The sequence below is a fragment of the Equus quagga genome, chromosome 5 (genome assembly GCF_021613505.1).
Source record: "Equus quagga isolate Etosha38 chromosome 5, UCLA_HA_Equagga_1.0, whole genome shotgun sequence".
Lineage (NCBI taxonomy): Eukaryota > Metazoa > Chordata > Mammalia > Perissodactyla > Equidae > Equus > Equus quagga.
The window spans coordinates 87,102,814-87,127,411 of NC_060271.1; the positions used below are offsets into that span (position 1 = coordinate 87,102,814).

At 37.5% G+C, this 24,598-nt stretch overlaps 1 protein-coding gene and 1 long non-coding RNA gene across 4 annotated transcripts; one reads left to right on the plus strand and one right to left on the minus strand.

The window, feature by feature from the left end:
- Positions 1-2,311: 2,311 nt before the first annotated feature.
- On the minus strand, positions 2,312-18,851 carry LOC124239023 (uncharacterized). The gene is made up of 3 exons (XR_006888487.1): positions 18,713-18,851; positions 13,986-14,057; positions 2,312-2,734 (listed from the first exon to the last, which is right to left on the minus strand). It is a non-coding gene; the product is annotated as an uncharacterized LOC124239023 (long non-coding RNA).
- Positions 18,852-18,881: 30 nt separating this feature from the next.
- TMEM17 (transmembrane protein 17) lies at positions 18,882-24,277 on the plus strand. Of its 3 annotated transcripts, none has more exons than XM_046660346.1 (5): positions 18,952-19,088; positions 19,505-19,993; positions 22,476-22,579; positions 22,731-22,844; positions 23,790-24,277. In XM_046660346.1, the coding sequence occupies exons 2-5, from the start codon at positions 19,978-19,980 to the stop codon at positions 24,066-24,068; spliced, it is 513 nt and encodes a 170-aa protein (XP_046516302.1). In that variant the 5' UTR covers positions 18,952-19,088; positions 19,505-19,977; the 3' UTR covers positions 24,069-24,277. The 3 variants fall into 3 exon arrangements, with proteins under 3 accessions (XP_046516301.1, XP_046516302.1, XP_046516303.1); XM_046660347.1 differs by having other exon boundaries at positions 19,505-19,741; XM_046660345.1 differs by lacking the exon at positions 19,505-19,993 and having other exon boundaries at positions 18,882-19,088.
- The last annotated feature ends 321 nt before the right edge of the window (positions 24,278-24,598 follow it).

Consider the following 24,598-nt stretch of genomic DNA (forward strand, 5'->3'; position numbering starts at 1 on the left):
TGTGTTTTCTTCCCAGTGGAGGCTGGAAACATAGAAGTAGATAAAATCATCCAGTGAGAAGAGAAAGGAGCCTATGAGGGAAACTTGAAGAACAGTAACATTTCAAACATGGGCAGAAGAGACAAGGAAGCTGACAAAGAGATACCAGACAGATAGAAGAACCAAGAGAGTTTGCAGATATGGAAGCACAGGGAAGAGGAAGATTCAAGAAAGAAGTAGTTGTCAGTAGTGTTAAATGCTACTGAGAATTAAAAAAAAAAAGTATAGAGAAGTAGCTATCAGATTTAGCAAAAGAGGCCATTTGTGACTTGGTGAGAAAACAACTCTAAAAGCATGAGGAGCCTGAAGCTGGGTTGCAAAGAGTTGAGTGTTTGGGAGGAAGTGAGAATGTGAAGAGAATGAATATGGAACTCTTTCAGGAAATTTGTTTTTAAGGGGGAGGAGAAAGATGAGGAGATAGCTGGTTGAATGAGGTAGGGGTGTGTGTGTGTGTTAAGATGGGAGAGACTTGAGCCTGTTCAGACTGTTAGGCTCATATGCAGAAGCTAGGCAGAGAGGTTGAAGGTAAGGGAGAGAGAGGAACAAGGAAGATAATGAGTTTCTGAAAAAGAAAGGAAAGGATGAATTCCAAGTAGGTTAGATTCAGTCTGGAGGAAGGACTTGTCTTCCAGTGAAACAATAACATGATTAGTTGCCTATTTCAAAGATGAGCTAGATGGATAATTCCAAAGTATGGCTGCATACTTCTTTGGCACTAAATTGTCTTTATTCGATAAATTTTAATTGAATTTAACCATTGATAATACTTGATGACAAATATATGTGCCCACCAACTAATTTACCTGATGGGGCCATGGTATTAAGATTGGAATTCTTCAGGGGCCGGGCCGGTGGTGTAGCAGTTAAGTTCGCACATTCTGCATCAGCAGCCCGGGGTCCGCCTGTTCGGATCCCGGGTGCGGACATGGCACTACTTGGCAAGCTATGCTGTGGTAGGCGTCCCACATATAAAGTAGAGGAAGATGGGCACGGATCTTAGCTCAGGGCCAGTTTTCCTCAGCAAAAATAGAGGAGGATTGGCAGCAGATGTTAGCTCAGGGCTAATCTTCCAAACAAAAAAATAAAAATTGGAGTTCTTCAGATGTTACATGGGTATTTGCTTAATGGTCTGTGAAAAACGTGTGTTTCTCAGGTAAGGAAGAGAAAGAGAAGCATCATTAAATTTCAGTCTAGCAATCTGGGATTATGTGACCTCATCTGCCTTTTTTAAGGGAAGTCAGCAAATCATCAACTGCGTTGTGGTCTATTCCTCGTTTATAAATGGGGACTAATATAATAGGTATTCATGCTATAATTTATTCCTGGATACTAGTCAAAAGTTGAGCTTCGTATACGTTACACCTTGGTTATCTATAAGGTTATAAATGAAGATAGTGTTCATGAAGACCCGTTTTATACTACAAAATACCAAAATCAATTATGAAAGGCAAATATATGCTTTCACAATGATTTTCTAAGTTTGTAAAGAAAAAGTCAAAGTTTTAAATGATCCTCTTGGAGTATTCTTCTTTATCAACTGGTTGATGCTTCTTAAAATACCAATCCAAAGAAGTTCTAACTAAAGATATTTCATTTTTCTGATAAATCTCCCTGAAGCAAGTAAATGCTTCAGTGCTCTAAAGACCTTCAAACTGTGATCAAAATTAGAGCCATCTGTCTGAAAACTATCATTGAAGATTCAGGGGGTAGAAATTTCTTTGAATGTTAAAGTTTTCCTTATTGCTGTGTTCTCTTTCTTTTCTCCTCCTCCCACACCTTCTCATCCTCTTCCCATCTCTGCTCCTGTTTTGTCATTGAATACCCGTAGCACACAGTAGCCTTCATCTTTAGCAGACTTTGTGGGCAAATTACTTGATGCTACTCTACTGGTTCTTGTGGCTTCTTCCCTAAACAATGTTTTACCAACTATTTTCCAAAGTGATCCAACCAGCTTTTCCTTACAATAAAAGCTTCTTCCTTTGATGCCTTGGGGTAGCTCCTCTTCAATATAAACAGACAATGCCTTTGCAAGAGCATTGCCTAATTCAGATGCATATGGATTTGCTTCATCTACACCTGCATCCATAAAATCAAAAGTTTTTCTACTTCTAGCACCAACATAAGGGCAGCTTCAGTTTTCCTGTCGCCCAGGATGAGTCATAGGTAGTCGCATGGTGAAATTTGGTCAATACTGGGAAAGCCATATTTACAATAATAAAGGTCATAGAAGCAGGGGTCTACAGTGAAGTGATTGTGAGTCAGGAGCCATCTGTACCCTTCCATCAGTGTTTATTGTGAGGATTAAGAGCATAAAGTGCTTTTAAAACTGTGAAACCTTATACAAATGGGAGGAATTATTGTAATCCAAACCTGTTAATATATACAAAAACCCACAAACCAAACAGCGCTAATGCATTGCTCATACAGGTCTGTGTAGTCAGAATTTGAAGCATTTCTTTTCCCTAAAAACCGCAGGCTTATTCTTGCTGAGTTCAAGAAGCACTTTGGTCACCATAGAAGAGCAGCGCCAAGTGAACAATCCACCTATGATCAGGAAAGGAGCCATTCTTCCTCCAGCCTCCTCCTTTGCCCCCCTTCCCTGCACATCACCCACTGTCTGGCTCCTTGGCAGGGCTCCTCGGCTGCCTCTTGGGAATGACATCTCTCGTCTTGGAGTTTTCAGGCTTGAAAAATTCTGACAGACATCCATGAAAGCACAAAACAGCACTGTATCAGTCAAATGTGAAGCAGTCTTCCACCTTAGTGACAGACTGTTAAATAAAACAGTTTGCCCTCCCCCAAAAGCTTTTAAAAGATCAGTGTTCCTTTTATTTAAGTACAAAAGAAAGAAAGAAAAACCCAACTAACTTGTTATAAACAAAGCAATTTGAAATTCTAGTCACGTTCTGAAAAAAGTCAAGAGATCACTTTTCCACAGGAGCCCCCCTATTAATGCCTTGTGTGACTTTTGGGAAGGCCTCAGGCAGTAGAATCGTTCAGAAATTCAATCTGGGTTTTGCTGTCCCACCTACTCCTATGCTGGAGTGCTGAAGTGCCAAATCGGCTCAGAGAAAAGAAGCCTCAAATTGCCAAGACACTTCTCCCCTAAATTTCCAAAAATTAACATAACATAGGGATGTCGGGTACATTCACATGTATTAATTCAATCATGTTTATTAAGTCCCAACCACACCTACAAATGTTGTCTCCTTCTCTTAGGTGCCCACGACTTGCTTCTAGTGTTTCTTACATCACTGGAACAACAGCTATAATAACAACCATAGGAATTTTCCCTAGAATAAACATGATCAGCAGCCCTTCAAATTCCCCATGAAAGCTAAAATAAGGAAAAAAAGAAAAGAGTTACATGAAATATGTTTCCTTGACTCCCACTATGATTCATTTCCATGCTTATTTCCATCGTCAGTTACTTGAAAGACAGTTTATAGATTTTTCAAGTTTCCATCAAAGACTAAACTAGCAGAAATGGGTCTTTGGACCTGACTTGGGTATGATGCTTCATACTTTACAGAACACCTTTGTGTTCACGATTTCCTTTCATCTGCACAACAGCCATTGTTGGGCAGGTATTATTGTAGAGGAAGAAATTGAATCTCAGAGAATTCAAATGACAGAGCTAGGAAGTAATGATGCTCAAAGTCAGACCATCTGACTCTTTCTACCACCCCGTGTTTCCTTAGGTAGATGAATATAGAGATAAGAGGATATAAGGAATGATAATACAAAAAATGTTCAACTATAAAGAATAGAGAAAGAAAAAGGGGGGAGGATGAGAAAAAGCACACTAAAAAGACAACCTTGATTTTTTTATACACACACACAACACTGTTTATAATTTTTAAAAAAATTATAATCTATTTTTCTTCTAATAGGTCTGATGGTGTTGATAAATTGAAAAAAACTAAACAAAACCATATTCACTAATGTATTTCTACTGATCTATTTGTGGTGGAGTTAACACTGGAGCTACTTGTAGGCTATCTTCTCACACGTAATAATTATTATTTACTGATGGCAAAGCTCTGTGGATGTGACTAAAGTGTCATTGACACAAAGAAAAGCCTGTTTAAATGATCTGCAAAGCAGGGCCACAGCTGTTAACTTTGCCCTGGCAGAGCCTATCAAGTAAATAGCATGATCTTTTCAAACACAGCCATATTATTTTCTTCCTGGCATTTGTAATTTGTTAAAACTCTCAGTGTGCATGCTTTTCTTCCTAATAACAATGGCAAATGGCCAATCTCTGAACTTATCTCTTGCACACACATTGTTTCTACGTATATTTGATCTAGTTTCTATATTTGAAGGAGTTTTATATATATGCATACACGAATGTACATAGCTGAAAACTTTAAACAGCATTCTGTGACTGGTTTGATATAACCTATAACTCAGTGATGCAACACTCAAAAATGCCAAATAAAACAATTTTGTTTGAGATACTATAAAAGTAGCCCAAGGTCAACTGCTAGAGCTGCTTAGAAGAAAAAAAACCATGATGCTTCAAAACTGCTGCTATTTGGTTTTGTAAGACATACTACATCTGATATTTATAGACTTAGTCTTATTGCCAGAGCCCGAAGAGCATCTGTCTGGGATCCCAGCCATTGTCTACCAACTTATTTGTACCTTGGTATATATGCGAATATCCAACAGCGTTCTAATTTAGAAATGATGGGTGAATTTTCAGTAACTTTTATTTTATTCATAACTTAAAGATTAAACAGATACTAAAACAGGAGCAACCTAACATCACTGCCAACAAAATAAATCTTTAATATAAATCCCTTTAGGCATGACTTTTCTCCCCATACTATTATACAATCTTGGGATTTGAAGAAATCTTAGAGGTTATTAAAGGTAGCCACTCTTCCCAGACAATTCAGAGCATTGGTTAAGAGTTGGGGCTCTGGAAACTGCCTGAGCCTGAACTTGGGCTTTCATATTGTTGTTACTATCTATGGGATACCAGGCAAAACTTTAGCCTCCTTAAGCTTCTGTTTCATTTGTTAAATGGGGATAAAACAGAACATCTCTCATTGGGTTGCCATGATTAAATGAGATAGTGCTTGGCTAAGTATATGCACACAGTGGGTGCTCAAGAACTGTGAGCTTTTTAGTTCCTACAGCATTCCCATCACACAGCCACTCAGTCTTTGATTGAAAACCTGCATTTACAAAGAACTTTTCATCTCCCAAGGCATCCCTCTCAGAATCTTGCATCACCCTGACTCTTGAAAGTTCTGCCAGAGCTTAAATCTCTCTTCCTCTTACCTCTTAGTGACCCTGACTACACTTCCTGGGACCTTTCAGAAAAAAATAATAATCTCCATTCTGCATAACAAATTTTCCTTTAAATAGCTTAAGCTAATTTGGCTTTTTTTTCCTCCCGCCAGTCTTTTCCCCATGTAAATATTCCCAAATATTTTCCTTATATGTCATGTTTTCAAAACTCCCCTCCTTGTCCCCACCATGATTATTTCCCTATAAATCTCTCCTGGTTTATGTCCATACAACACTCTTAAAATGTGATACACACAGCTAATGAAATAGCCCAGGTGAGGACTAAGAAATTTAAAGCAGGAGCCAGCCCCAGTGGCCTAGTGGTTAAGTTTGATGCACTCTGCTTTGGTGGCCTGGGTTTGGTTCCCAGGGACAGACCTACACCACTCGTCTGTCAGTAGCCATGCTGTGGTGGCAGCTCACGTACAAAAAATAAGGTGGGCAGCAGATCTTAGCTCAAGGCTAATCTGTCTCAGCAAAAAAAAAAAAAAGGAAGAAAGAAAGAAAGAAGTTTAAAGCATATGAAATTTTGATTCTGAATGAGTTTTATTTCTTCATTTCCAATATACCTTTTTATTTCTTTTTCTTTTCTTTCCTGGTTCAGTACTGAACAAAATTGGGGGTGGGGTGGGGAGGACAGTAGTAGGTATTCTTGTCTTCTTAATTTTAAAAGGAATACTTGTATCAGCAAGCCCTATAATGTCCAGCAAATTTTGGTGAAACTTGTGCTAAGCCTATTGGAAACAGAGGTATGGTTACAAGAACCATAAAGGTTTTCTGAGAAATGTTTCATCTGTGGTGCTTCTATTAGACAACCTCAAAGAAAAACGAACTATTGAAACTGTACTTTTTATACCTTGTTTCACTACGAAAATTGTCTGTCTTATCTTGAGGATGAGGAAGTGTTTCTGATTACACAGATTCCCCAACAATTGTTGAAATAGCCAATAAAATAACAATCTTTAAGCACATCTAAATCAAACATATTCTGAAGCTTGATTCCTTTGACTGTGTTGTAGGACTATAGCTTTCCTGGGTCTGGACCCTAAGCTTTGTTAATGAAGCCCAAGATCCCAATAGTGTTTTGGCGGCCAAGATACACCGATGCTGACAACCTCGAAGCTCTCCCATCCAGAGGTTATGCAATTGGCATTCTGAACCTAAGAGCTGGCTTTAGTCTATTCATATTAAATATTATATGATAGAAGATACAGGTAAATAGTTACATAATTTGAGGATATCTTTCTGAGTAGGACATGAAAGGCAAAAACAACAAAGTGACTGATAGACTTTTCTTAACAATGAAACTCTTCTTTGTGTCAAAAAAATTAAGTTCATAAACAAAGACAGATGACAAACTTGGAAGAAATATTTTCAATATGTATTTCGAGAGAGGATAAATGTGCTTAATATATAAAAGCGCTTAGGAAACATTAAGATACACACTTCTAGTTGAAAAATGAACAAAAGACATGAACATAGATGCTCTAAAACAAGAAATGCAAATGGTCAATATATGTATGAAAAAATGTTCAGTTTCACCAGTATCCAAATAAAAGCAAAATAAAGCAAGACTCTAATTTGTGCTTATAAAATTGACAGGAATTTTGAAAATCATAATATCCAATGGTTAAGCAACAGGGAAATGGGCCAAGATTCTCATAACTGCTGGGAGTTTATCAGAAAGAAATAACAATAATATTTTTCCAAAAATAATGCCATAATAGCATTTATGGTAATCTTAAAGACAAAAAAGTGGGAGGGTGGGGAAGCATTCTTATTGCCTAAATATAGCATATTGGTTAAATAAATAATGGTACAGTCACGCAATTGAGAGAATAATATTTAATGATTTAGAAGAATGTTTATGATTTTTAAGGAAAAAAATGTTTAGAAAACAGTCTTACAGCATTATCCTGAGAGGAGATTGGTTAAATAAATTATGGTAGATTAAAACAATATTATAAAATAATATTTAATGATTTGGAAAAGTTTGTGATTTCTTAGTGATAAAATGTTTAGAAAACAATATTAAATTAGTATCCTAATTATATTTTTCACAAAAAATAGACTGCAAAAAAGAGAATAATTTTCTCAATATTTGGTAATCAGCATATATTATTATTGTATTAAATGTTTTTCTAATGTTATCTAGTTAGACTTAGCCACTGTTCCAGCTTGTAGTATCCTGCTAAACAATGTGTTTTTCCTTAGTGAATTTGATAAGCATGGCTTCAACAAATGTGGTGATAAAAATGTTAAATAAAACAAGGTCAAGGGGAGAACTTTATATTAAAAACAAAAGCAAAAGCAAAAATAAAAATAAGAATGAAAAACAACCTCCCTCCAAGCTGAAACAACGTATTAATTAGTATCCTTTGGTACGCTCATTTAATATGTTTCTAATTCACTGCTTTACACTCACATTTGGTGGAAATTCCTCAATCTTGTCCATAAGCTATTACACGTCTTAATGAAACACTTTGCTGAAGCTCAGGTACACATTCAGCCACAGTTTCCCGATACATTAGTCTCTTGATGGCAAGGAAGAAAGACTCTTTCAGGTCACCTTAAGAAATGAGATTTCTTGTAAGATTGCACTTCCAGTACCTAGAACCAAATAGATCCCAGGAACCAAGGCAGTTTTGGAGAAAATATGCTCTTTCCATCTCTCTTTTGTGACCTACTTGGAGCCTCCTTCAAGCACTTGCTTCTGTTTCTGGATCTGCTTTGTTCTCCTTTTGAAACTGACTAATTGGTCCCTCCTACATTGTCCCACTCCACACCACAGAGAGAGCTAACCTGATTAGCCACCACTCTGCAAAGAATAGCCCAACTTTGCTTCCCTGAGCAGGGGGCTATGGGTGAGTCATTCTCATCTAGAAGGAATATAGGATATATATACCTGATATAGGATATATAGCCTATATCACCTGATATAGGCACTGTGATGGAGGTGTCACTACTAATATGCTAATTCTGACGAAGAAGAAAGTGAGTTAGAATGACATGATTTGTTCATAGTAAACATACTCTATCTAATAGTCATACATTTTGTTTTTAAATATACTCATAGACCAAAGCATGAGGGGAAAAGATAGAAAATATATTTTAAAACCACAAGGGATATAAGGAATGCAATGAAAAAGTCTTATTTTACATGTAATTGGAGTTCTAGCTATGGAAGAGAGAGAGAAAGAGAAAATGGGAAGAAGCAATATTTGAATAAATAATGGCTAAGAATTTTCTTACAATCCAAAATAATCAGCCACAAAAAGTGCTAAGAACCTCAAAAGATATGACTTTTAAAAAATTAAAAACTCTTATCTAGACACGTCATAGTTAATCACTGAAAACCAAAGACAAAGTAAAATCTTCACTGTATCCACAGAAAAAGATGACCCCTTTAAAGGAACAAGAATAAGACTGGCGGCTGACATCAGAAACAATGGAAACAGACGCAATGGGATGTCCTCTAAAGATTCTGCCACCCTGGAATTCTATAACCAGTGAAAAATCCTTCAAAGATGAAAGCAAAATAAAGACATTGCAGACCAACAAAATCTGAGAGGATTTATTGCTAGTAAACTGCTACTGAAAGGAAGAGGGAATATAATCCCAGGGAGAAGAATAGACGTGCAAGAAGGAATAAAAAGTAATAGAGTAAAAACCTGGGTACATCTAAATGAATATTAACTGCATAAAACAATAATAATAATAATAATAATGATATATTGTGGGGCTTCAATTGTATGTAGAATTAAAATAAGTAACAATACTAACATAAAAGGCAGGATAGAAACAAGTAGAGTGTTCTAAGGTCCTTACATTGTCTGGGAAGTGGTAAAGTATTAATTCATATTAGATTCAAGGATACATTTTATCTCCAGGGTAAGTACAAAAGGAATAATAAAGAATGTATACCTAAGAAGCTAATAGGAGGAAGTGCAAAATAATTAAAAATAAATCCAGAGAAAGAAAGGAGAGGAAAGAGAACATAGAAAAAGTGGGAAAAATAGAAAACAAATAAAATTATAAATGTAAACCCAGATATTTCAGTAATTATTTAAAATGTAAATAAACTAAATTATTCAATTAAAAGATAAAGCTTATCAGATTGGATTGAAAAAACCCATATGCTGCTTACAAGAAATATATCTTAAGAACACAGAGAGGTTGAAAGTAAAAAGATGGAAAAAAATATTCTATCAAACATTTACCAAGAACCTAAAAGACAGAGCATATTGTAATGCAAAAGTATTTCTCAAGTTAAAAAAGGACATTTCATAATGATAAAAAGGTCAATTAGCCAGTAAGCTATAATAATTCTAAATTTCTAAGCTCCTAATAACATAGTCTCAAAATATCATGAAGAATATTGACAGAACTAAAAGGAGAAATGGACAAATTCAAAATCAGAATTGAAGATTTTTAACATACCTTCTTCAGTGACTGATAGAACAAACAGACCAAAAAATCATGATATAGAAGATTTGACTAGCATATTTAACACACATGATGTAATTGGAACTTACACAGAATGTTTTTGTTAAGGTTCTCTGGAGAAACAGAACCAATAGAATACGTATGTATATGTGTGTGTGTGTGTGTGTGTGTATAGATAGACAGATTTATTATAGGAATTGGCTTACTCAGGGTAATGGAGGCAGAGAAGTCCTATAATCTGCCATCTGCAAGCTGGAGAACCAGGAAAACCAGTGGTAAAATTCAGCCTGAGTCTGAAGGCCTGAGAATCAGGGGAGCCAATGGTATAAGTCCCAGTCCAAGGTCAAAGGCCTAAAACCATGGAGGTGATGATATAAGTCCCGGAGTCCAAAGGCCTGAGACCCATGAGCTCTGATGTCCAAGAACAAGAAAAAATGGGTGCCCCAGCTCAAGAACAGAGAGCGCGAATTCACTCTTCCTTCTCCTTTTTTGTTTCATTCGGGTTCCAATGGATAAGTGAGGGTGGATCTTCTCTCAGTCTACTGAATCAAATGTTAATCTCTTCCAGAATCACCCTCACAGACACACCTGGAAATAATATTTTACTAGCTATCTGGGTATCCCTTAGGTCAGTCAAGTTGACTTGTAAAATTAACTATCACCACATTGCACCCAACAACTGAAGGAAACATATTCTTTTCAAGTGTACCTGGACATTTCTTGAAATTGATCACATGCTGGGACTTAAAGTGAGTCTCAACAAATATCAAAGGATTGGAAAATATTGAGTATGTTCTCTGACCACAATGGAATTAAGCTAGAAATCAATTACAAAAAGCTAACTAGAAGTTCCCTAGTGTTTGGAAATAAAAACAATACACTTCTGAATAACCCATGGGTCAGACAAGAGCTCTCAATGGAAACCAGAACATATTTTCAACAAAATGATAAAAATACTACATATCAGAATTTATAGAGTGCAGTAAAAGCCAAACTTAAAGGCAAATTTATAGTTCTAATGCATATATTAAAAAATAAGAGGGGGCCGGCCCTATGACTGAATGGTTAATTTCACACTCTCTGCTTCAGCAGCCCAGGGTTTTGCTGGTTCGGATCCTGGGCACAGACATGGCACCACTCGTCAAGCCATGCTGAGGCGGCATCCCACATAGCACAACCAGAGGCACTCACAACTAGAATGTACAACTATGTACTCGAGGACTTTGGGGAGAAGAAGAAGGAAAAAGAAGAAGAAAAGAAGATTGGCAACAGATGTTAGCTCAGGTGCCAATCTTTAAATAAATAAATAAGAAATTCTGAAAAATAATGATCTACATATCCAGCTAAAAAAATCATATCTAAAGAAAAAACAGAAAAGTAAACCCACACAAAGTAGAAATAAGGAAATAATAAAGATTAAAACAGAAATTAACAGAAAACAAATATACGATAAAGAAAAGCAACATGCCAGATATTGGTTTTTTTAAAAAAACTAATACAATTGCAAACCCGTGTCAACACTGATCAAGAAAAAAACTAAGTACAAATAACCAATGTGAAGAAAAAGAGAAACATCAATATAGATCCTATTAGCATTAAGAATATACATCTCACACCTGGCAGAATGGTTATTATCAAAAAGAAGAAATTACAAGTGCTGGCAAGGATGTGAAGAAAAGGGAACCCTTGTGCACTGCTGGTGGGAATAGAAATTGGTGAAGCCACTATGGAAGACAGTATGAAGTTTCCTCAAAAAATTAAAATAGGACTAACATAGGATCTAGCAATTTCATTTCTGGGTATTTATCTGAAGAAAATGAAAACACTAATTCAAGAAGATATATGCACCCCCACATTCATTGTAGCATTATTGACAAAAGCCAAGACATGGAAACAACCTAAATAGCCACCAATGGATGAATAGTTAAAGAAAATATGGTGTGTGTGTGTGTGTGTGTCTGTGTGTGTGTACTCACTGGAGTATTATTCAGCCATAAAAAAGAATGAAATCTTGCCATTTTCAACAAGGATGGATCTTGAGGGCATTATGTTAAGTGAAATAAGTCAGACAGAAAAGATAAATACCACATGATCTCACTTATATGTGGAATCTAAAACAAAAACGAAAACACAAGCTCATGGATATAGAGAGCAGATTGGTGGTTGCCTGAGGTGGGGGGGGGGGGGGGGGTGGGCCGTGGGTGAAACAGGCAAAGAAAGTCAAAAGGTTCAAATTTCCAGTTATGAAATGAATAAGTGATAGGGATCTAATGTACAGCATGGTGACCATAGTTAATAACCCTGTATTGCATATCTGCAAGTAGCTAGAAGAGTGAATCTTAAGTTCTCATCATAAGAAAAAAATTTGTAACTATGTATGGTGATGAATGTTAACTGGACTTATTGTGGTGATCATTTTGCAGTATATACAACTATCAAATCATTATGCTGTACATCTGAAATTAATATATAATGTTATATCAATTATATCTCAATAAAAAAGAATATAATAGGATGAAATTATAAACAACTACATGCCAATGAAATGGACAAATTCCTAGAAATATACAACTTATCAGAGTAGGAAAAGAGAAAAATGGAAAATCTAAGTAGTTCTATACCTATAAACAAAAACTAATTTCATAAACCTTCCCACAAAGAAAACTCCAGATACAGATGGCTTCTCTGGCAAATTCTTCCAAACAAACAGGAAAAACATGAATCTTACACAAAATCTTCTAGAGAACAGAAAAAAAGAGAATATTTCCAATTATTTTACAAGGTCAGCCTAACTGTGATACCAAAAGCTGGCAAGAACATTACAAGGAAGGAAAATTACATGTTAATCTCTCTCATGAACTTAGACGTGAAAGGCCTAGATAAAATATTAACAACTAAGACCAGCAGCACTCTTTGTAATAGCCCCAAACTGGAAAAAAACAAATGTCTATCACCATTTGTACGAATGAAATTCATGGTATATTCAAACAGCAATATACTACGCAGCAATGAAAACTAACGGTTTTCATTTACTTCTATTCACAACAACATGGATCTCACAAATGTAATGTTAATGATTCATTGGGGTATAAATATGAAATGGCTTTGTTTTTCCAATAATCCCCCCCAGTAACGTGCTATTATGCGCCCATGCCATTTTCTTGCTGGGTGTCAACTCTCTTAATCACGTCTTGGTTTGATTCCATTTATCAGCCTCTTCAAGTTATTAGGATCATCTCATTCTCGCAAGTAAGGCTCAGTTCTATGCATTTTCAATTAAGCTTCAAAGTGAATTAAAAACTCTTTTTTCCTCCCTTCCCTCCAGAGAAAGGCAGACAAGTCTGTTGCTTATGGCTTGGAGTATATGTGGGGGAGTGGGGGGGCGAGGGGCGGAAGCACTCTACTCTTTACACTCTTCCCTCCCCTTCCTAGTGCTTTCTTTCTCATGTAAGGGCAAGAGGAGGAATGGGAAAGTAGATATCTTATATGGTTCCCCTGTAGGAAGATTGCAATTCCCTCTCTTTAAGATGCTCTTGCTTCTCTAGTTAACCCTGTCAGATCCTAGAAGCTCTCTATTTGGAGAGAATCCAAGTTCTGGCTCCCTCATTGGCAAGGGTCCTTGGGGCCCCTCTCCGCTGCCCAGTTCCTTGAGGCCTATCTTGCACCTACTTGACCTCTTCCACAAGGGGTCCAGCTAGCAGCCTCTCTTGGAGGGGGCAATATGGGTTACCACAGTGCCCCTTCCATCATCCAGGCCATCTCTCTGGTATCCTTGTCCTGGAACATCCAGCACTCTGCTGGTCCAGGAGAGGTCAGAGGTGAGACAATCACCAACGTCCAACCTAGTCGAGGGGGAAGGCTGGGCATCTGTAAACTTTATAAGCAATTCTCTTGAGGGTTCTTCTCTAAACTTTGAGAAGAAGTACCTTCATCTCCTCCCTTACAGTGAAAATGGGGTGAAGGGAGGGAATAGGGTATCTTTATGAATATTCTGCTTCACAAAAGGCTAACCTCCTGTCTACCCCCCCCCCTTTCCTTATACTTCAGGGAGCAGAGATGGGGTGGTTGGGGGAAGGTTCGGGAGTAGGGCCATTTCCCTGTACTAATGTTTCTTAGTAGGCTGCCCTAACCACAAGTGGTCCCTGAACTTAGAATATGTGAACTTATCACCTTCTGTGCACAGCTTTGGAACTTACCCAGAGCCCAGGGGAACATCCCAGTTGACATCCTATTACAATTGTCTCCAACCACCTGGAACTTCTGTTAATCTTCACAGCACATGTTAAAAAAAAAAAAAGAACAGTTCTGTATTAACTAAAAATATAGAGGAAAAGGGAAGGGGATATAGGAATAATCGCAATGGTTTTCTATTTTGCAAAGCAAACTTACTTTCAAAAAAATTTAGAGAGTAGTGTTATCTACATAAATATAATGAATAATTCAAATGTATTTGAACTCTTTACCCATGTGTACACCTTTTATTGTAATACTAAACTGTCCATTTATAAGATTTCTGCTCTTCCAACCTTGATGAGCTTGGGGATCAAAACTGAACATGACTAAGCAATGTACAGCATACCATTAAAGACAAAATATACTATTCGTTAAAAACACAGAACCACAATTTAAAACAAGCAAGATGGTATCATGCATCAATATTTAGTGCAGGGAAAGCAATATTTTACTACAGTCAATAAATAAAAGGTAAAGATTAATTTTCTTCTAGAAGGGGAACATAATGTACATTTTACACAGTGTAATATAAAAAATATTATTAGTACAGTAATACCATCACTACTAAAAGTCGAACTTATTACTTATTCAATAAAATGGCTACTTGCTTCTCATCAGTATCACAATTCACTTGACAGATCTGAGGTTTCCTTAAGCAGGTTTTGCTTTAGTGGTCTTCCCTCGTTTTGCCATTCCCAGCTCCCACATAGTTTGACGCATGGAGCAGCTGCTTGCTATAGCAGATGAGCACTATGGTAGTCTAACACAAAGAAATGCCACAGAACCAAAAAATAATAATACAAACAGTATTTTAAAAGAAAAAGTACTTTCTAATAAAAATGGTCAATGGGGATGTCTTTGAAGACAAATATTAAAGCCAACCTTGAAATATTACTTAATATAGTAAGAAAAATCTCTTTCATGAGATTTTATTTTCCGTGTAATTCACAGCCTGATTCTTTCTTATAAACCTTTGAAAAGTGCTGTGAATAGAATATACTGTACTTGGGATTTAAAAAGCTTTTATCCATTAAACTTGAGGATTATAAGATTACATTTCAGGTAACTCAGAGTAAGATTTTTTAAATGTAGGTGCTGATGTGGAATCATATATGAAGATATTATATCCCAATATAGAACTTACCTTTTAAATTTATCTAAATTCTTAGAAATGTCTCACAGTTCATTTTAAGGCAATAAATTGAATAACATGTTCACTTAAAAATATTGTTCCTAAACTTTTTATTAGTATCAAGTGGAAAGAATTTATATCTTTATTATGACAAGGAGTAATTTAAATAACTCCTCGAATCAGTTTCTTGTCACATAAGATAGTACGTCATTACCAGACAACTTTGCCTCTTGTCAAAAAGAAACAAACCAATTGCACTAGGCTCAAAATTTTGGTGAAAATGAATATTCAGGAAAGTAAACCATAAATGTAAATAAACCCCAATGAAATACATTATACAATTATTGGAGAAGCAGCTTTTACTCTGACCATCAACATTGGTACAAGAAGTAAACAGTTTAACTTCACAGGGTTATTTATTAATCTTGTTGGAAATGATTCCCATGATTTTAAGAATGGAGACTCGATACTCCTCTCTTTAGATTCTGAATATCTAGAATATGGGAAACCCACATTATGCTAGTCTTGATTCCATGAAAGTAGATTCCCTTCTCTGATCTTCAGCATTTCACTAATGTCATTGCCTATAAATATTGTGAACATCAACCAACAAAACAATATTTCAGAAGTTTTTTGAGCCCTTTGGACCATTTGTGACATCAATAATAACAGGATTCTTTCCAAACCACAATATTTTCCACTCAAAACTCTTCTCTAATATAATTTTGCACTGTCATTGCCTCTTTCTCTCAATTTATTTTTAATAAGGTTTGTTTCAAACTATGAATTGCATGCTTATTATAGGAAATTTGAATAATAATTAAAATTAAAAGGAAAAATACCCATAATTCTATCAATTTTTTCCTCCAGGATTTTGATGAAATAATTGCAATCTAAACAAGGTGTTTCACATATTTTTCCAATGCTAGGAAAAATCTTTAAAGGAATTCACTCAGGCCTTTGATAAATTTGGTTAATATTCATGGACTGCTTTATGGTTAGTCATACCCACTGTGTTTACTAGGAAAGCAAAAGAGGTATTGCCTTGCAGGTATAGTGCAATTCAGAGAATTAAATGCTGGCATGATTTTACTCCACCGTAGGTGTTCCTTCTTCACAAACGTCATTTTATAGATGTGTCAAAGATAGCCATCACTTATAGAAAGCCTTATTTAATGACACAATCTTCACATCAACCATAACAGTAAGTTATCATTGTTCTCACTTTATAAAACAAAGATCTGAAATGAATCGCACAGCTCCTACGCAGTAAAGACCAGAATTTTAGGAGATTTGAACCCTGCTCTCTCTGCTTCCAAGGACATCCTTTCCAGTACAGCCCAGCACCTCACCGTGATTATCATAATCTGCTTAACTAGGCCCTGTGGTTGGGCACTTCAAATGCTCCCCCACCTTTTTTTTTTTAAACTAACATCAATAATGTTGGAAGCAATATCTTGGTGTATAAAACGTTATTTGTTTTTATTATTATTTTCCCAAAATAGAGCCTTAAAATTTGGATTATTGTGTTAAAGGCAGAGTACTTTCAAGGCAATTTGTACCTATTACTGATTGTTTTCCTCAATGAGATTCTTCAAATTATAATTCAATCAGCAAAGCATGAGGATTTCTGCTTCACAGTGCCCTTTATAAAAATCTTGGTTAATTTAATAGATAAGAACTGATTCTTTGTTGCTAAGTTAAAAAAATTTTTTTGGTTGCTATAATTCCCTGTGTTTTACTATATCAATTCTCTATTCTACAGAGTGAAGCTTATATAAGGGCTGCCTAAGTCCTTGAACTAGAAATGGCAAGATATGGGAGTGGTTTTTAGAACTTTTATTCCCTTTCCTCACTCAATGGTTATCCAGCTCCCACTGCAGGTCAGGCACCACGCTAGTACTCAGGATAGAAGGATGAAAGCCCGTTCCTGACCTCAAAGAGCTTGTGAACTGGCAAGAGAAATAGACACGGATAGACAATTATAGTACACTGTGACTAGCACTGCGACCAAAGTAACACAGAGGAAGACGCTTGAGAAACACAGAGTAGGGCACATAAGCCAGCTTCAGGGAGGTCCCGGAAGCCTTTTTGGAGATGCTAAGGCCTGAGCTCTACCTTGAAGAAAAGCAGAAGTTAATCAGCTTTTCCCTGGCATCTCTGACCAGAATTAATTGCTTCCTCCTCTGTGCTCTTTTACTCAAGCATATTGTACTAATATTTGTTTCCACATCTCTCCCTCTCTCACTGGGCTGAGCTTCTTGAAGGGGAGGGACTTTATCCTTAATCAGCCAAGTACAATGCCCAAAAAAGTAGGAGGAGTGCAATAAACATTTGATTAATTATTTGGAAATGCTAGCCACGTAGCTGTTTCCTCTCATACCTTCCTCTTGACATTTATATAAATATGTATGGTTCCTTTTGATTGTAAAAATAATACTGTTCACCACACATCTTTCAGAATGGCTAAAAGGAAAGGATGGAAAATAACAAGTGTTGGTGATGGACTTGAAGCAACAGAAATGCACACACATTGCTAAAGGCAGTAGAAATTGGTACAACCACTTTGGAAAACTGTTGGCAGTATCTATTAAAGCTGGGTAGAATCTCATAAGCCAGGAATTCCACTCCTGGGAACAACCTCAGCACAAAGGCACGCATATGTTCACCAAGATGCATATTTTCATCAAAAGCGGCACTACTCAAAATAGCTCCAAACAAGAAAATACATAGATGCTCATCAAAAGCAGAATGGATAAACTTACTGTGGTGTGGCCACATACAGCAAGGAAAAAGAAGCTACACTCAATAACATGAAGGAACTTCATGAAATTAATTTTGAAGACAAAGAGTCAGATTTTTTCTTAAAAAGCACTTACTGTATGATTACTTTTATATAAAGCATAAAAATAGGCAAAACTATTCTATGCTGTTGGAAATCAGGAAAGGTCATCCAGAAGTGGAGGGTTAGCGACTGTAAGGAAATAGGAAGGGGGAGATTCTGGAGGTGCTGAAAAGGTTCTGTTTCTTGATCTGGGTACTGGTTACATGAGCATACTCAGTTCTGTATGTGTATTATACTCAAATAGTGTTTTAAAGAATAATACATCTTATTTGAGAGAAAGCTGGAAAATACAGACATGTTTCAAAAAATTTAAATCACCCACAACCCACTACCCAGAAATAACTACTATTAACATTTTGGATTGTTTCCTTCTAGTCTTTTTTTGAAGCCAAGGTGCTTGTGCTACCTCCCACTGTTCCCCACATATTTACGCATGCACATTTTGCTAAAAAAGGTTCATTTCTATTTAGTTTTACTTTCAGTTTATTTTTACTTCAAGTTAATCCATATCATCAAATATTCATTGCAAGCATTTTTTTAAGCTGCTGCAATATACTCTACCAAATATATATACACATATACACACACACTATATATACACATAGCTCCCAGAAGAAAAACTACTGGGTCATGAACATTCTTCAAGCTCTGCATTCATTCTCTATTTCCTTCCAGAAACGTTGCATCCTCTGCAAGGGCTCTAACCCTCATACCTTAGATCACAATCCAACCCCAGGTGATTTATTATAATTCCTATTTGCTTTTAAAATGGTCGGGCTTAAAACAGAACGAACGAATCTGCCGTTTTAAACCCGGCTGACGCGCTCAGCGACCCCGGCTCTCTCCCTTCCAGGCGCGCGGGCTATGGAGCAGCACCTGGGCCCCGCAGGGCGGCCGCGCCTGCGCCCTCGCGCCGCCCGGTTGCCGTGGGAACCGCAGAGCGCGGCTGCGTCCGCAAACCCAGCTGTGAGGGGTTCCGAGGCCCGGGCATGGAGCTGCCGGACCCGGTCCGCCAGCGGCTGGGAAACTTCAGCCGGACCGTGTTCAGCGACTCCAACCGGACCGGGCCGGAGTACAGCGAGGGTCCGGGTGAGTGGCGAAGGCCCAGCGCAGGGGGTGTGGCCCGCCGACGGCCTGGCGCCTGTTGTGGTGCGGCCAGACTTTGCCCGGACCTAAAATGGCGGTTTCGCCTTCAGCTGGCCCTCCGCAGTGCGGGAAGCGCCCTGATCGCCGGTCAGTCCTGGGCTGACCACGCTGCGGCCTGGCTGGCGAATTGCGAGTGGTGCTGCTGAGTTGGCGCTGGCCTTCTTCAAAAAAGAAAAATATAAAATCCGCCTTCGCAGCACACGTCCTGTCCCAGCCGTCTGCGAAGGCCGACGTTGCTTTCCCTCTGCAGCGTCCGCCCTGGCTCTGCTGGCCAGGATGGAGCGAAAACAGCCCAGGCAGTCTCCCCGTCCCGCTCCCCACCCCCACCCCGATAACATTTCTTTTCCTTTTTTCTTTAGCTAGCAAAACAAGTATGTTCCACCGCAAGTCCGTTTTCTGGCAGAAGAGATGGAAAGAAGTTTTTTCAATGAGTCATTTTGAACCGCTATCCACTCCAGAGTGGCAGCTGCCACACTAGCATCGCCTTCGACAAAACTCGCCCTCTTCCCTGCTTTCTCCTTCCCCTTCCCTGTATGTAACTCTTTCCCTACGTCTGGTAACAAAATACAGCAACGCTACATTCAGCATGACGACAGGTGATAACGCAGTCACCTTCACCTCCTCGTAAATCGTGATGATGGGCAACATAGCGTCAACCACTCCCATGCGGTTTTATCACTGAATTCTGCTGGGAAATAGAAATCTTTTCTTCTTGCCTGGTTTAGGGATTTTTAAAAGAGGGCAGAGAAAAGTAAAGTAAATTCCCACAGTTGCGTTTTTTCACCCTGATTACTTGCCTGTCCCCCACATGTAGCCCTCTTCATGATTTAGGATGTACAGAGAAAAAGGTAATGTGAAAAATTAGGTTTTTACAGTTCTGATTCTAAAGCTAAGGGTTAACAGGCACTAAAATCTGATGATGCAAGGTATCAGGGGTTAGCAGACGTTTTCTGTAAAGGGCCAGATAGTAAATATTTTAGACTTTGCAGGCCAAAGGTCTCTGCGGCAGCCACGGATAATGATAATTGAATTGAAATGGTGGAGTTCCAGTGAAACTTTATTTATGGACACTAAAATTTGAATTTCATATGATTTTCAGTGTCACAAAATATTATTCTTTGATTTCCCCCCCCAACTATTTAAAAATGTGAAAAACTGGTTTTAGTTCACTTGCTATACAAAAACAGGCAGCTGGCTGGTAGTTTGCCTACCCCTGATTTATATAATGTTTTAATTTAAGTTCCATTTACAGAACTCGTACTTTTGCAAAATTTAGTAAATTCGTGTCTTGTGCTTTCAGGGTTCATTTACATAGTCATTTGGTTTTCAATTGCATGATTATAAGTTTGATCAGCTGAAATACAGACAGTATAACTTAAGATGCTCATGTACAAAATTTCTAACATAAAAACTTCTTTGCAAAATTTGACTACAGTTTTTGCTCCAAAGGTATTAAAATTTTCAGCTTAACTAATTTATCGTTATCTTTCTACATTTTCTTCTTTGTGGATCTGAAGTAGGTTTAATTATTTGTACTATAATTGAAAGTGTCTACCTTACCATGTCCACAGCTGACCAAGAGTTGTACTGTTATGAAAAAAAATCCTAGGCTGGTGAGTTGCCTTCAGATATAACAGATTTTAAGAATGTATTGGTTTATCAGTGATAATTTAATAAATAGGTGCAAGCAAAAGTAGATCATCACAATTTTTTTTAAAGTAGATCATAGTAGTGAGGCATATTCTTGGAGCTAATGGAAGCTTTCTTGCTATGAGAGATCATGATTATTCCTTATAATTTTAAATTTATTAAGTGACAGATATAAAATACTCAGCTGTGGAGACAAAAAAATCAGTTTTTAAGAAATTTATCTTAGGGGCCAGCCCCGTGGCGGAGTGGTTAAGTTTGCGCAATCTGCTTTGGGGGCCCAGGGTTTCGACGGTTCGGATCCTGGGTGCTGACATGGCACCGCTCTTCAGGCCACGTTGAGGCAGCGTCCCACATGTCACAACTGGACTATGTACTGGGGGGATTTGGGGAGAAACAGCAAAAAAAAAAATTTATTTTAGAGCCTTTGTACATTCCTACATTTAGAGCAATTGATTTCAAAATATGTTTCTGCTCTTAAATTGTTAGAATTTGGTCAAATTTAGGATGCATTTGTGAGACTCAATTTACAAAATCAAATTCTTAATTTAGGGCCCTTCTCCCTTACATAAAAGCAAAAAATGCTATGTAATCAGCCTTAGATAAACGAAACTCACGAATGGCCACACTGATAATGTCCTTATAACAGTATGTTTTCATTCATTCATTCTTTCTGCTTATGCATATTTGGTATTTACCACGTGTAAAGCAAGATGCTAGATTCTATGAGGGTCTCAAATTTGAGTAGAATGTGGTCTGTGCTTATAGTGAGGCTGTGAATAAGTAAAAGAGAAGGAATGGGGACTAATATTTATTGAGTGCCTACGAAGTGCTAGGCATGGTGGTTGTTGAAATAATTTATATTATCTCTAATCCTCACAAGCAACCTGTGAGGTAATTTTAATGTTACTATTTTACAGATGAAGAAATTGAAGCTCAGAGAGGTTAAGTAACTTATCCCAAGTCTGGCATCCAGAGCTAAGGGGAGTTTGGGGAGTTCCGAGTTTACTTGGACTCCAAAGCTCGTGATCTCTTCAGTACACCAGACTGTGTCTCGAGTGAGGGGAGTGTGGTTCTTTGCTAACACTTCTTATACACAGGTTAGAGTGATAAGTACCTAGAGGGGAAAGAGATTTCTGCTGGGACGGGGGAATATGATCAAGAGAGAATTTATGGAAAAAGTGGTATTGAATTGAGTCTTAATGAATGGGTGGGATTAGGGTATGCTGAAAAGGCATGTGTGTCTATGATTTGGGAGATTAGTTTTTGTATGAAATTAGTTTATATGTGAAAGATTAGTTTTTGTATATTTAGTGTGTTCATTTTATAGGCTCTTTACAAAGAACTCTACAAAGGAGGCAATGATAATTAGTGTTGTCTGTTCACTATGATTCATATTGATATTCCACATTTAATCTATACCAGTAAGTGCACAAAAAGTCAGCAGACTATAATGGCAAAATGGTAAAATAATTGAAAAATATGAAACATACCCCCAAGCAGCCAATATATGAACTAAATAGTATTATGATGAATATTTTCTTTCACAGTCAATGATTATAAATAGGCTTAAATTTGGAGTTTTATTGAGTCAATACTGTAGTTATTCTAAGGAACTAAAGGATTTATAGGGTGTAGACCAAGATTAAGAATTTGTTCCTTTTCTCTTTACTTCTTCTGTAGATAATGAAGTGGTTTCCAGTTTGGCATTGCAGATGTCACTTTATTTTAACACTTACTTTTTCCCACTTTGGTGGGTGAGCAGTATTATGATGCTTCAGATGAAGGTAAGTCTGTGCCTTTATACTTATGCTGAGGTCTCTTCTGCCCATCCCTTGCATTGTTAGTAAAATTAAAGTTCTTAGTATTTTTGTTCTATCTCAAGACAGTTTTACTATATATGAGATTTTACAAACGTGTTTATTTTTGTTTTTTTAGTATTCAATCTTGCCTGATTACTACAAATTCATTGTGGTCACTGTTATCATCCTAATAACCTTGATTGAAGCTATCCGGTTGTATCTGGGCTACATGGGGAACCTGCAGGAGAAGGTAGGCTCTTCTTTCCTTTTTCTCAGTCTACACATAAATGCAATAAGGTTTTCATAGCAAGGAAAAGGCAGTGAGATGTGGTGAAGGAGCAAAGGCCTGTAGTTAAGGCCTGGCTCCAACTTTACCACTTCTGTCACTGTGGTCTGTTTGCTTAATCTCTTGAGCTTTAGTTTCTTCATATATAAAATGGGGGAAATATTTACTTCACAGGTTTGTTGGGATTAAATGAAATAATTTATAAAAGGTATCTGAACGTAGTAAGCACATAAGAATTGATAGTTTTCCCTCTTCTCACCAGTCTTGAGGTACTTGGTCAATCAAACATATTTATTTGGATCCTGCATAAGAAAACGGGGGGAAATTATAAACTCATTTCCTATGCCAGTCATGTTTTTTGAATCATCCTGCTGCCTAAGCATTTATAGTTACCAGAGCTAAGGGATAATGCCCAAAGATTTCTATGGTTCTCTAGGCCCTTCATAATTAGGCCCCACCTAGCCTGTCTCACTGTATTTCTTCCTATTTCCTAATCCAAACATACATTCCAGGCTGATGTGTTGATTCCCAATCATGCTCATTCCACATCTTTGCTCACTTACCTCCTTCTCGCCTCTTTCTCCTTCTACCCAACTTAAAAGCCTACATCCCTGAATTCTTTCTTTCACCTACCCTAATCACTCTCGTCTTATTTCTTGTAACATTTAGTCTATCCCTCTAAGTGGTGCATTTAATTATTCACTAAAGTGTGTATTCGAGGATTGTCACATAAATTACTTTTACTTTTCTCTTCTAATCTAGACTATAAATTCTCTGAGGACAGTGTTATACTCCTTTTGAATTAGAGAGCGCATAATGTAGGTTCACTCGTGCTAAGTACTTGCCTATCTAAATAGACAAAAAACTATACTTTACTCATCTGATTACTCTTAATGTGTGTCATTGCAGGTTCCTGAGTTGGCTGGCTTTTGGCTTTTGAGCCTTCTATTGCAGTTGCCTTTAATTCTTTTCTTGCTCTTTAATGAAGGCCTAATGAATCTGCCCTTGGAAAAAGCGATACACATCATCTTCAGTATGTTCCTTACTTTCCAAGTTGTTTCAGCATTTCTTACCCTGAGAAAAATGGTAAATCAGCTGGCAACTCGTTTCCACCTTCAAGACTTTGACCGGCTCTCTACAAATAGAGGAGGCATGAGAAGAATGAGATCCTGTATAGAAGAGATTTGACCCAGTGCTGTTGAGTGAAAATCTGAAAGATCATTCTAGAAGACTATAAGAGTTAGGAAAATGTCAGAGATCTAGCATGAGAAAAAGGACAAAGCAAGTGTTGTGTTTTTTTCGCTGAGGAAGATTTGCCCTAGGCTAACATCTGTTGCCAACCTTCCTCTTTTTTTTTTCTTTTTTTTTTTTTAGGTTGAGGAAGACCAGCCCTCAGCTAACATCTGTGCCAGTCTTCCTCTATTTTGTATGTGGGTCACTGCCACAGCATGGCTGACAAGCAGCGCAGGTCCACATCCAGGATCCAAACCCACAAACCTGGGCTGCCGAAGCAGAGTGCATGAACTTAACCACTACCCCATGGGCTGGCCCCCAAAGCAAATGGTTTGAATTATATATACTCTCTAGCTCTGAAACACCAAAGTTGGGGGCAATAAGACTACTTGTACAGTCCATGAAAGCAGTAATTCAACCCTAAAGCCTAGATATTGTCCACCTGATGCCAAATATCTTAATTTTGTTGTTGCTGTTGACTTTTT

Coding starts and splice junctions, on each gene's coding strand:
- TMEM17 (XM_046660345.1), top strand. CDS start 18,989: ATGGAGCTGCCGGACCCGGTCCGCCAGCGGCTGGGAAACTTCAGCCGG. Junction 19,089..22,475: donor GGAGTACAGCGAGGGTCCGG/GTGAGTGGCGAA, acceptor CTTCTTCTGTAG/ATAATGAAGTGGTTTCCAGT. Junction 22,580..22,730: donor TTATGATGCTTCAGATGAAG/GTAAGTCTGTGC, acceptor TTGTTTTTTTAG/TATTCAATCTTGCCTGATTA.